The sequence below is a fragment of the Sus scrofa genome, chromosome X, assembly GCF_000003025.6.
Source record: "Sus scrofa isolate TJ Tabasco breed Duroc chromosome X, Sscrofa11.1, whole genome shotgun sequence".
NCBI lineage: Eukaryota > Metazoa > Chordata > Mammalia > Artiodactyla > Suidae > Sus > Sus scrofa.
This window is the reverse complement of record NC_010461.5, coordinates 11,460,179-11,474,174: the sequence shown is the minus strand read 5'-3', so window position 1 is coordinate 11,474,174 and position 13,996 is coordinate 11,460,179. Positions and strand designations below refer to the sequence as shown.

Genomic DNA, 13,996 nt, shown 5'->3' with positions numbered 1-13,996 from the left:
GACCCTGACCTGGGGGGGGGGGGCGAGGAGAAACGGGATACACTAAGGATGGGTTTACCTGAAGCCACCACTGCGTCTTTGGAAGCTTGTGGTGCCATCCTTGTAAAAATGCAAGCAGGTCCAGGAGAAATTAATGTGATCTCTGAAAGGTCAGAGTGAGCCTGAGCATGGACTTTTAAGATGTTTTATCAATTAGAGACCAGAGGTTTTTCCTGATGATATTTATTGCACAAATGTAATTATTTTTCTAAAACATATTAAAATAGAAAACATGTTCTTTTGATCAATTTATACAAAGAAAATACCAATATAGTAATAAAAATACTGAAAATATATGAAAAGCACCAGAACATTAGAGAAATTACACTGGCAACAATTCTAGGAATATATTTTTTTTTGTAATTGTACAATAAAGTGCTATTAAATCCAGTCAAAATTAGTGGCAAGATATAAAAACAGTTATGGTATATTATGAAATTTGAGGCAAGGTTTACCAGCAATTGCATTTTTAGGCTACTTGCCTATAATGATTATTTCATTAATGTTTTCATGGAAACTCTATGCCTTTCAATTTCCAAGTGAAAACAATCTAAATCTAAATGTTGGTCCTTGGTAATTTGGTCATGAACAGGTAATGACATTTAAAAATAAAATCATTAATTATAGAGTCCTCAAAATAATCATACAAATGTGATAAAATCAAATCAAATGAAGACAATAAAATCAAATGTAAATATACGTGATTAATCAAGACAAGTACAAAAGTTTAGATACCTTTGATTTTATAGTTCATTTTCAGTAAATTTTGCTTAGTCACATTTAATAGACACACAAATGTTAAGTTATTAATTTCAACTGGCCAGACACTGGAGAAAAACATTTTAGTGAGGCGATAACATTTTCATGTGAAACATTAAAGGGACACCGTTAGGACAATACATTTCCAGTTTTGACCAATTATTTCCTCATTTAATTGCCAAAGAACAAAGCAACACATAAATACTATGGGGATTAGATTATAATAAAGCCAGGAATCTACCATATAAGGGGAAACTGCTGTACGCACACATAGGGAGATACTACAGACAGTACTTAGGGTGGGCTGCGGTCAGTGTCACATCTGGAGTTGGCAAACTGAAACAGAAAAACCCAAATTAAGACAAAGTATCAGACCAGTGTCCATTTAAGGTTTTATTTCCTAGGCCACTTGTGAAAGGACTATCATTTCCTTCTTCACAGTGCCATTTTGGAATCATCACCTTCTCAAGATGAGAGCTGCCAACACTACGCCTCAGAATAAAACATTCTCCAAACATGGCTCAATCAAATCTCACCATTTATTTTACAGGCAGACTATTTTTTTTTCTTTCATATAAAGTAGATTTACATGTGAATCAACAAGGACTGAAAATGGGGATAGAGGTGAGAAAACAAACGACTTTCATTAGCCTCTGCTTCTGTGAGCTGTATCATTGTAGGAATTGAGGAACCGCCCTCAGTATTGCTGTGACAAAGGCAGAGTATCAAGCAAGTCAATTAGCCCTGGTCTGAAGGTTTTACAGTCAATCTCTGACCTACATTTTTCACTCTTAAATGGAGAACTGACACTTGGGTTTCGATTTTTTTGGTCCAGTCTTTGGTCAAGTTCCCTTCTCAAGGCTGATTTTAACCAGGAACGAAAATGTAAACAAATTATACTGCTATGCATCTCAAAAACTTACTTTTCAAAACGACTTTAACTCATTTTCATTTAGCAAAGAGGGTAAAGATGGTCCAGTGGAGGGGATCAGGCCTTTATAATAAATGAAGCAAAAGGGTTCATGTCCAGCCATAGAGAGCAACGTGAATCCATGGAAAAAGGACTGGAAAGTGGGACTAGAGCGGTTCTCCTTTTGGACCTTAACTTGAGAATTTAGTTTCCAAAATCCCCACCTAAATGAGAGTATTCATTAAAAAGTCTGAGATGAATAAAAGGCAGGCAGGCCTTTAAGGAAGACAGATAAGAAACAAAGGCTAAAGGTGGTTTGGCATTAAGTGGTTTTACATTCCAAAAGAACATTGATTAGCATCTGTTAGTAGTTCTCAAAATTACAAAGTCATGGTTACAGAAATTACTCTTTATGTTTTTTTAATATACAGGTTCTTCTATATACATAGTATAGAAAAGCTATTAAGTTGGCTCAGCTGTAATATTTCTGTCCAAAAAAAAAAAAAAAAGCAGATTACATTTTTTGGCTGCAACAAAGCATGTTCCTTATACTTTCTCCTTTTGGCTAACATATATGTACATGATAAAACAAGCTTTCAGAGTACTCAAATCAAAAGGGAAAAATAAATTATCTCTAAGCTATTAATTCACACAATGGATATGCCTTTACTTAATTTACTAACTACCTATAGTCTCTGGTAATCAATTTCTTCAGTGTTTCCTTATTTTAACAGTTTATTTTCAAGACGTGTTTCAGTCTCCCCCTCAATGTCGTGCATGTCCTTGGAGGAAGCACAGCTGTGTGACACTCTCAGCGTGGTGGACAATCTCTAGGTCTTACTTTTTTCCAACTAATGAACGGAAGAGCCATGTTGCCTACCGAGCACCACTTCTTTAACTGTACAGCAAATAGAAGAAAGAGATGACAAAAGCAAGCGAGAGCACTGTTAAGGAAAGCAGCAGCTGCTGGAACCAGACACAACGCTGAACTTGGTCTTCAAGCTTCCTATTGCTTTCTAGTAAACGATTGAGCTGAAGAGGGAAAAAAGGTGGAAAGGTTTACATCAATAACAGTACATTCGTCACGGGCCTGACAAACAGGAATATTAGGAATCTCACAAACATTTAAGGGATGGAGTCCCTCTACTTTGAAAGGCTGGGAGCTGGAAATGTAATAAGGAATTAGATTTGGTTGGTGAACAGATGAGTATCTCTGTTTATGATCATTTTGAAAAGGTCTTATTTTCTAGCTGAGAAAGGAGCAAAGCAATCACTTCCCGGCGGTACTGAAACCAAGCTATTCAGAAAGAGGGCCCCCCTCCATCTTTGCCAAATTTAAATGTACTATGTGGTACCTCTTCTGGGAGATCAAGTTCTTCAATACTCCCCAAAGCTCCATGTGCTTTGCTCTGTGGTCCCTAGTCCAAATCCAAATAGCCAGAGCTTTCAAAAAGTGAGTAGATCTCCAAAAGTTACCTACTGCTTACCATTTCTGATCTGGCTTCCCTTCACAAAGAAGAGAGCATTTCTGTCGCATCTATGTCAAAGCTTTCCCTCATGGTGGTGGGAAAAATGGATTCCTAATATTGATTGACATTAACAACTTCATTTCTGTTAGGAAGAAATAACACTTACTTGCAGAAATAGATCTTCATTGGTTTTATCTGACATGTTAAAAGCATGGTCTTTTAATGTAAGAGTGGTTGGCTTACTGCTCTCAACAATATGGCATCTTAACCTATGGAAACAGCAAACACAGGAGAAGCTCTGAAAACTGAGAAGTTACCCTTCTGTAAAAGCCATTTATAGTTTACAAAGGAAATCTCTATTTGTAAGGATGTCTCCCTCTCTGTACCAGAGAGAGGATTCAAAACTCTAGAAACCTCTAGAAACTCAGTGGAGAAAGGCACCGACCTAAGTGTGAACAACAAACTTGCCTGTGTATACTGTGCTTTTCCTGACATCCTGCCGTAACTGGCTCCCTCACCCCCCAACATCACCTTTTATCTCTAGCTGGAGGTGGTATTAAAGGTGGTGTCCATAAGCCATTTCGGGGAGTTTGACTGTTTGCCTGGGTATCTCTCACATATACGGGAGGTGTACGTGCTATTAAACTTCTGTCTTTCTCCTGTTCATCTGTCTATGATTGTGGGGGGATAGGGTGGAGTTTCTCAGCCAAGAACCTAGAAAAGCAGTGGGAGAATTATTTTTCTTCTCCTACAGTTTGACGAGCCACCACTGCCTGCTGAGATACCACACTCGCTTGGGAACCTACACATGGGATCCTGGGAAACTGGCAGAAGCCAGAGAAGGGCAAGAGTTCTTACCAAAGTACCAAAGTCAGCTCTCCTGGTGCCAGGTTGAGAGAGGAAGGTAAATGTTTCACCTTGTCCCTTCCTTTCCACATTTAGATTAGTAGGAGAAACAAATGGTTTTGTCTGCTAGTTTCTTAGGCAGATTGACTTCGGTAGACATTTTTGTTATGAGTACTTTTCTTTTCTCTTAATCCTCTTTCCTCCCACAGGTGGCCATGGTTTCATCTCTGTCTTTTGTGTTGTTTGTCCTAAGGGGAATCACAGTGCAGCTGTCTTGGGAGCTTGGCTTTATGACCAGTGAGAATATTCTCTGGTCGCTGCTGGCTGGAGGATGCATGTGTCTGCCTGCATCTGGCGACCAACTGAACAGGCTGGGGATCCGAGACACAGAATGATGCATGGCATTCTCTGACCCTATTGGCTCTCGTGGGAGTTTGTCATAAGAGGACCTGGTCCGTAAGGGGCCCTTGGCATCTCAACCTTCCTTGTCTGACTTAGTAATGGCACAGTCCTGTTGCAGAAGCGCCTACCCGGTGTCACAGAGTAGGTCTGTAACTGAAGGCATTGCCCATTCTTGGGGCAAACCAGAGGCACTTTTCACATTATTCTTAGCACCTGTCCCCACGAAGGTCTCTGCTTTCTTAAGCCAACACTGGGGGTGAACTCACCAAATCTTGTGAGGGCTCCACCTTTTGCACCCTCTTTTGGGATGCTTCTTGCATTCAGGGTTAAGCCATCAAAACGCTTATTGGGTTGAGTTGCTATTGAGATTAATATAAGATCCTACTTGTCAATGGCCAAATGATGGATCTTTTGAATTTGGAAGAACTTCTCTGGAAAGACCAACTTGAAAGGAGGACATGAAGGAGTATGGTGGCTAGCCTTAGGGATGTCCTTAGCAAGATGAAATTACAAAGCTCTTTTAACCTCTACTTTCAGAAGCTATCTACCAAATTTAGAGAACAGTTAAAAGGATTAGTGGCCATTCAGTTCCTCACTCACGGGGACCTTGACTGGCTGCTAAGGGGTGTTCTTCACACCCATCATCAGAAGAGCCAGATGGTCCCCTGGGAAAACAGGCACACTGACAAAGGAAATGTGACAAGAGTTTCTCCCAGGCCCGCCTACAAATGATCAGGAAATGGATCAGTTGCAGGCTGATGTTCAGGGGCTGGCAGAAGCAATAGCAGGGGCCTTTTCCCTTACAGGTGAATTGGTCCAAGGTTGAACTGTACACGTAGAAAAAGAGCATTCAGAGGCCTTTGTTGAACACTTGATACAGACTATGTAAAAAGGCATGCCGCACTAAGCCCTAGAAGTCCAGAACATAGAAATCATTTGATTCTCATCTTAATTGGAAATCTTCTCCCTGATATAAAGCACATTGAAGAAAATGCAGTTGGATGAGTGCGTCAGTCCCTTGCTATCACTCAGGCAGCAAGCCAGTATTTTTAGGAATTTAAAGCAACTGTCTTTCTCTTGCAAATCTTTACAAAACCAGAAATGCAGCTCTAGAAGCAATTCAAAGTTCACCCATCTTGACCGATCCCCAAACCTGCCCTATTTATCTCAAATACTTGTAGGTATTATAAAAGACCAGCACACTACAATCAGGACTGTTCTGCACTTAGAAAAAAAAAAATTAAATAATTACTCTAAACCTCTGATAATAGGCAAACACGTCCCAAAACTCCCAAGAAAAAAAAAGCACATGCTTCCTCTGTGCCGTTGAGACATAAATTTTCTACCCCACTTTCTCTAGGACCTGATAGCCAGCTCTTAGAAATGCAAACATCAGAAAAATGATTTTTCATTAGAAGGAGTAAAAGGAGGATTTCCCGTTATGGCTCAGTGGCTAACGAATCCGACTAGGAACCATGAGGTTGCGGGTTCGATCCCTGGCCTTGCTCGGTGGGTTAAGGATCCGGTGTTGCCGTGAGCTGTCGTATAGGTCGCAGACGCGGCTCGGATCCCGCGTTGCTGTGGCTCTGGTGTAGGTTGGCAGCAACGGCTCTGATTAGACCCCTAGCTGGGGAATCTTCCTATGCGGCAGGTGCGGCCTTAGAAAAGAAAAAAAAAAAAAAAAAAAAGGAGTAAAAGGAGCTATTATTTTGAAGTTAGGCAAATGAAAAAAAAAATACAAATATTAGTAAAAAAAAAAAAACAAAAAAGCTCTAGCGCTCTGAGCAGGTAAACTTATTCCAACTGCCAGAAACACAATTTGGATCCAACTTTTTTTTTTTTTTTTTTTTGGTCTTTTTGTCTTTTGTCTTTTTGTTGTTGTTGTTGTTATTTCTTGGGCCGCTCCCGCAGCATATGGAGGTTCCCAGGCTAGGAGTTGAATTGGAGCTGTAGCCACCGGCCTATGCCAGAGCCACAGCAACACAGGATCCGAGCCGCGTCTGCGACCTACACCACAGCTCACGGCAACGCCGGATCCTTAACCCACTGAGCAAGGGCAGGGACCGAACCCGCAACCTCATGGTTCCTAGTCGGATTCGTTAACCACTGCGCCACGACGGGAACTCCCTGGATCCAACTTTTATAAACCAGTGAGTTTTGTGTTACTACACCTAATTCATGGCTAAAATTTTAGAACCAAAGCTGTAGGGTCTCTGTTGGCATCTGTGTGTTTATATATGTTTATGTATGTTATAAATATGTGATATTTTTCGACCTCTGAAGGGTAGTGCCAAAATTAATTTGTAAAAGCACTAATTGGCTTAAAGAAAAATAAGTGTTTTTCAAATGAAGTATTCCTGAAACTCTCAGAAATATTGAAACTAACCCCAATTCTTTTTGACATTCACATGATTTGGGGATACTCTTTGGTAAATAAAAGGTAGGTTTGGTTTAATTAAACAGGTAGGTCTTCAGAGTTATCAACATTAGATATAATGCAGACATGTGAGTTTTATTCTACCTGGGTTTACTATTCAAATAAGTTCACGTTATCTGTTACCAAATTTGTCAGCAAGAAAAAAAAAACTTTGGATAAGACTGATTTTGTGTAATGTCTCGATGCTTTTATGAGTAGTCTAAATATAAGTGTTGGGAACAAGGGAATTAGATAGATGTCAGTGGGATAAAAGTTTTTAGGTGAAATTCTCGGCAATGAGTGTTTTATGGCATATCTACTTAGCAGTTTTCTAAATGTTTTTGGTAACTTGAAACTTTTATAGAGTTTTGCTAAGTTAAATTTAAATGATGGGAAAATCACTGAATATCTAGATCATTTCCAAATAAGATAAAATACCGAAATATTAAGTACTCCACATGTTTATCTACTTTTAGGTTTTGACTATAGAATGAAAGATACTTGGGTTTATGAGTAAACGTATCTTGTGCCACACTGAAAAGCTGGACTATGAGGAAGCATATGCTTCTAGAAATTACAATATATATATATATTCATAAATTTGCCAATCTAAAAGAATACTGCTGTCACAGACTGCAGGTGCTTTTTAGTTTTCACTAGAAAGTAAGGTTTCTAAGAGTTATTAAAACTACCAGAAATAGTAAGTATAACACCTCTGTATCCAAGAAGTAGCATGTGTTTTTGGCCAAGAGAAGGTATGAAGATGCATTTTTGTTAAGGGAAAATGAAGGTTATTTTACCCTAAAGTAAAAAGCTAGCTATTTCAGAATAGGGAATAGGAGAACAAAGGACAAATTAAGTGGATATAGAAAGTTGGGAAGAGAAAGAATGAGAAAATTGTACCTGGTGTAGTCAAGCTGGCTAAAATTGAATGAATTTCTTTTTAGGGTTTTAAAAATAAGCTTATCAGTAGTGTTAATTATGTCAAACTAAACTTTCTTTCATTTGCTAACAGAACAAAGTTTTACTGGACTAGTGGTCTGCTCCTAATGAGACTATGAAAGGTTTTTCTTTACCTTTTTAAGTAATCTGCCTAGAAAGCAAAGATTTTGCCTTTTATCAAAACAATTTCCCGTGTTTCATGTTGTCTTTATCATTAGACGTTTGATTACTTTAGAAAATTGAGCTTTTGTTTTGTTTTTTTGTTTTTTGGTCTTTTTAGGGCCTCATCCACAGCATATGGAAGTTCCCAGGCTAGGGGGTGGAATCAGAGCTGCAGCTGCCGGCCTACACCACAGCTCACAGCAACACTGGATCCTTAACCCACTGAGTGAGGCCAGGGATCGAACCTGCATCCTCATGGATACTAGTCGGGTTCGTTAACCACTGAGCCATGACGGGAACTCCCAAACACGAACACTGAGTCTTTCAAAAGTTAAAGAGTTAAGTTTTACTCACAACTATGTGACCTGCATTTGCCTTTGAAAATTTTTTAAACTGCTACTTTGGTTAACTTAGAAATTAAGTATTGCTTCATAATGATTTACGATTCTATTTAGTCAAGTTTCCAAAAACCTTTTGGTATTTTTTGACAAACTTCCCTAAATCAAATTCCAAAGACGGTCTTTTTGACCTCAAACTAACTCTGGGATTCTCCCAGAGGGTTCCTGGAACACCGCAGAAGATGTATTCTCTCCTTTTAAAAAGATGCTAATTAGGCTTATTTGATATGTTAAATTACACTGGACGCATTGTCAAATATGAATACTAAACCTTCTAATTTCTTGATTGTATTTGTATAGATACACGTTTCACCTTCAAAGAGATTTGCAGCAAGGACTCTGACAAGTATTCTATAATATAGGTTTCTGATAACTTTAAGATTGTAAAATTGAATTGGGTAAGAAGTTCCAGAACTAATGCAAAAACTGGATTCAATCAGAACAAAAATTAATAACACGGCACTGAAGGAACCTGATGAGAATGATTATAATTATCATGACTTTTTGTTTGAAACATAATGTTTTGTTTCTCCACTTATAAGTAAAACTTTTTCTCTTAAGCTATCTATGATTTATGGCAATTTGGTGAGTTACACCATTGTAAGCAGACTTGAAACAATTTTTCTCCATACTCGATGCCTCCAGAATTTAGCAACTTTGTGACTATTCCTTTTCATGGTGATATAGTTATCTGCATAAGTTCAATGAGAATCTGTTCTTCTTATAACAGGATATAATTGGAGACATGGTTACATGGTTATTGTCAAGACTTTGACTCAAATGTCATATTTGAAAATGAAATGAGTAAAGTCAGATATGACCAGATGGCTTTAAGGAACTGAAGACCCTTGGAAAAAACTCACCTGGTACCTTGCTTACAGGGTTCCAGACTGCCTTCCCAGGTGAGTAAGGAAGGTCACTTCTGGCAAGCTCAGGAACCTCAGGATATTTTGGGAACCTCAAGAAGAGAGGAATTTGCCTAAACTGGCATAACAACCTTACCTTTGTTGGCTGTGCTTTTCCTGATAGCCTCTGCTAATTGGCTTCCCCCCACCCCTCATCATCTTTGTTTTGTCTTTAGCTGGAGATGGTACTGAAGGTGGTAGCTTGGGCCATTTGGGAGAGTTACTGGGCTTTTCTGGGTCTCTCCCCTGTTTACCTAAGATATGCATGTTAATGCCATTTTGGTCTGTTTCTCTCTGTTGATCTGTCTTTTATTAGAGATGGGTCTCAGCCAAGAACCTAGAAGGGTAGAGGGAAAGTTATTTTTCCTTTCCTACATCTTCTAACTTGTTATTGCATGTATAACACAAGCAATTACAAAGTGCTCTATTACCATCTAGAACAGTGTGCATAGTTTTTCAGTAGGAAGGAAACCACCTCTTCTAGATGAGAGACACTGTATTAACCTGGGCCTTCAGTACCAAACCACCAAGTCTTCGCTGTTTCTGTGAGATAAGTGATCCCCTTTTGCCAGTTACAGAACAGTAAGCCATTCAGAACTGGTTTATGAAAAAGAGAACAACAAAGCAACTCATATATAACAAAACCAAAAAAAAAAAAAAAAAACCAAAAAAAAGCCCAAAACCCCACAAACCCCCAAACCCTAATTTTGAGGTACTGTTTTCCTAAGAACTTCAAAACTAGGCCCTCCTGTCATATAACTCGAAAATTTAAATATCTAACTACTCCATCTAAAAACAGTCAAAGCCATCCTGGGCCTTAGGTTCTGTTCCTTCTAACTTTCTCAGGGATTTCACTGCCAACAACTTCTCTTGTAAGGTCAGCCCCTCCTTCTGAAATGGTCCTTATGATGGTTTTACATAGTGCTCAGTTATCTCCCCATTAAAAAGCCCACATAATCCCTATATCACTACATTCTTCCTTCCACATATGACCCCAGGCCCTCCCCAACAAGTCAAACCTCCTGGGGAGTTTTGTTTCTTTGGCATCTGGCTTGTGCCAACTGTTCCTTGTGAGGTCATCAATGACCATGATGTCACCAGCAGCACTCTAACTTGGGCTTTGATGACACAGCTCACCTACTGGTTTCCCTCCTGACTCTTGTATTGTCCTCCTCTGGCCACTAACTACTCCAGGCCAGCTCTAAGTTTACCTCCCTCACTGGGAAAAAGTAAGACCTAGCCCAGAGGAAATAGAGCTCATCTTCCCCGGCCCATTCTTGTTCTCCTCTCCTCTATGAGTGGCTCCTTGTCCAAGGCGTTTCAGATTGGGTCAGCGTTCTCACTGGTTTTATGATGTTGACCAAGCTGCTCCTTTGTGCTCTGTCGGCCTCTCCAACATTCTTTCTCATATGGAGCCTCTCATCCTCTCTTCTGGCCACATCTGTATTCTTGCAACTCCTTTTCTGAAGATTTAACTCAATGGCAACCATTACTGGGCTTCCCATCTTCTCATTTATAAAGTGGGGCAAATAACTACCTATGACCTACGGCTGTTTTAGTGGCTAAATGAATACATAAGAGTAACGTATTTTTGGAGTTCCCATTGTGGCTCAATGGAAATGAATCTGACTAGCAGCCATGAGGACTTGGGTTCGATCCCTAGCCTTGCTGTGTTGGGGATCTGGCTTTCCCGTGAACTGTGGTGTAGGCTGCAGACGCGGCTCTGATATGGCATTGGCTGTGGCATAGGCCAGCGGCTACAGCTCCAATTTGATTCCTAGCCTGGGAACCTCCATATGCTGCGGGTGTGGTCCTTTGGAAAAAAAAAAGCCAAAAAAAAAAAGGGGGGGGGTAACACACTTAAACCAGTGCTGGCAATAGAGCAAGTTCTACTTAAGTGTTAACTCAGTATCACTCTTTTACTTGTGTCTGCCCATAGTCTATTGTTTACAGAGCCCCAGCCCCCACCCCCTGCAAAATAATCCTTTAAAAAAAATAAGCCAGATCATTTCTTGGCTCTGCTCGGCACCAACTAACAGTTTCTCCTCTCAAAATCAGAAGTTCTAATTATGGCAATGACCTGGCTCCCTACTGTCACTCTTACTGGGTTCAGGCTATATGGACCACCTTGCTATTCATCACATAGGCCAAACACACTTCTTTTTCATTTGTGAGTCCCTCTACCTAGAAAGCTCTTTTTCCATTTATTTATTTAGCTTACTCTCATTTCCTTCAGGTCCTACTCAAATGTCATCAGAGTAGCCATCCTTTAACTACCTTCAACTGAACTCTCTGGATCTTGGCACCACTGACATTTGGGGCTGGATCAATCCTTGTTAAGTGGAGCGGTCTTGTGCATTGTGGGATATTGAGCAGCACCCCACTGTCCAGTTATGACAACCAACAATGTCTCCAGGTATTGACAAGTGTCCCTTGGGGGACAAAACTGGGCATGCTCTGAAAAAAAAGACCACAACCAACCTTCTCTTTTCTATACATCTTCTCAAGACTTGACATACCTGCATGGACACACACAGACATAAATGTATATGCCTGTACAGTCACAGGGTTTTCTCTTAAATAGGGTAACTGTCATACATATGTTTCTATAAATAGGGTTTTTTTTTCCTGTTCCTAATAGTATATCATACACATCTTCCCTGTATCAGAACAGACAGACATACTACCCTCTTCTGAATGGCTGAAGAGTACCTCTTAGTGTGGACATACTCAAATGCATTTCACTGTTGCTTTACTGGTGATCGTTTAGGTTCTTTCCCATTTTTCACTAGTACAAACAATGCTGCAACAAATATTCTATTATATAAGATGAGTAACTGCTGGACTAGAGATCTGTGTTTGTAATACTGACACACCCAGATGCTTGCACTGGCCTACAAGCTAGTGTCTGCTACTAGCAATCTCCTGGAGACTTCAGGTCTCATTCACTTGGGCACCCCAGAGCCTTGGAGGGCTTGGGGCCCACGCTGTAACCCTAGATGTCTATTAGATGGAAGAAGGCAGGAATGCCTGCCTAGCCCATGTTAAACACATTACTCTTTCGGAGTCTTCCTATTGCAGTTTGAGAGCCTTTGAGTAAAAAGCGTACCTGTGTTCCATCACTTTGTTTCTGGGAACTTCTTTCCAGAACTGAGTCAATTCTGTTTGGCCTGTGCCAGATGACTGTTCCATTTCTGCAGCCATTATGAGAAAACGATCTTGGGCAGAGACTGTTAAACCTGCATTCCAAAAGGATAACTTACATAAACAGGAACCTTTACAAGGGGTCAGATATGTGGCTTAGGCATTATTCAATGCCTAATGTTAATGAGACCCATTCACCCACCTCATTTTACAGGTGAGAAAAGAGCTGCCCAGAGTGTGGTGAGATGAGTTGCTGACACTCTGCTAATTTCTAGATTCCAGCCCAGCTCTGCTGACTCATCACCCAGCCCCAGGTCCCCAAACCCCAACATTCCACCCGGTGACAACTCACCCCCGTGGGGAGACACAACTATATCAATTGATGCACCAGGATCACAGCTGCTGTTGCTTGGCTTGACTCTGTATTTTTCTGGAGCAGTTGTTCTCACCTGTTTATAAAAACAGTAGTCACATAATAACCTCTATACTTTTTTTGGGGGAAGTGGCTTTTAAATGACTTAAAAAAATCAGTTAATTGAGTCTATAAAACACCCTTGGTGGTTATGCATGGAATGTATCTTTTCCCATCAATAGGAAAAAAGCATCTTGATCTTTTTTAAAAATACACTCATCAGTCCCACTGTCACTTAGCTTTCCTCTTAAATAAAAAATTAATCCAAATGTTAATATTTATCGTGTTAATTGCCTGAGTTCAATAATTCATATTAAAAAACAATGCATGTTAGAACATGCTACAATGGCATTCACAAATTTAAAAACAGTAGATAATCAAAGGACATCCACAAAGTAGATGACTTAAGGAAGAAATGCCTAGAACACAGGGCAATGATGAACTCAGTCCTATTATACTTAATGCTCAGAGTCAGGTTAGTATCCACTATAAACTATACTCCAGAATATACCACACTTGGGGGAAAAGGAACTTGTGATTTTATAATTTTTCACTGTTATGAATCACTCATATAATGAAGAGTGATTTTGCTTATTTATTTACTTTTTACAACAAACATTAAACCCTGGGGTTAATTTGGACAGTACCCTATCAGTGTACATTAAAGACTGAGATATAGATGTCAGGGGACATTTTAGATAAGCTATGACACATGGTTAGAACTAGAAGGAAGCATGACAAGCCTAAATATATCATAAATAAAAACATGCAAGTTCAAAATGATCAATTTTTCAATTTTCACACATAACTCATATCTTTCAGATATTTACCTTAAATGCCACTATGTTTTTAGTTACATTTGTCAACACTATTAAAGCTTTCTTTTCTCCAGATTCTGTACTTCCAAAATACAGTTCTTCTGCTGGGCTAGGTGGGCACAAAAGAATAAAGTATTGATACTGCTCAGAATAAATGACAATCTAATCATAAGCTTGAATGAAAGTATTTGGTTAATATTTTACACTCATTTGTATAGAGATTTCATCAAAAGATGATAAAACAATACCTAATATAATTTGTATTTTAATCCTATTGAGTCAATGCATGCTACTTAATATGTCCTATGGTTTCCCCCAAGATCAAAAGCAAAATAGGAGGGAACAGAAGAGAGCATTAGGAAGATTCTAAACTA

General features: G+C 39.5%; 1 protein-coding gene across 3 annotated transcripts in view; it reads right to left on the bottom strand.

Annotated features, from left to right (window-relative positions):
- The window catches only part of MOSPD2 (motile sperm domain containing 2), a 64,813-nt gene continuing 51,022 nt past the window's right edge, over positions 206 to 13,996 (bottom strand). Inside the window, exons 11-15 of one of the 3 annotated variants that reach the window (XM_005673413.3) lie at positions 13,635 to 13,731; positions 12,745 to 12,841; positions 12,358 to 12,487; positions 3,344 to 3,446; positions 206 to 1,134 (exon numbers count right to left, since the gene is read on the bottom strand). In XM_005673413.3, coding sequence (XP_005673470.1) covers positions 1,093 to 1,134; positions 3,344 to 3,446; positions 12,358 to 12,487; positions 12,745 to 12,841; positions 13,635 to 13,731 — 469 coding nt within the window. In that variant the 3' untranslated portion in view covers positions 206 to 1,092. 3 annotated transcript variants of the gene reach the window in all.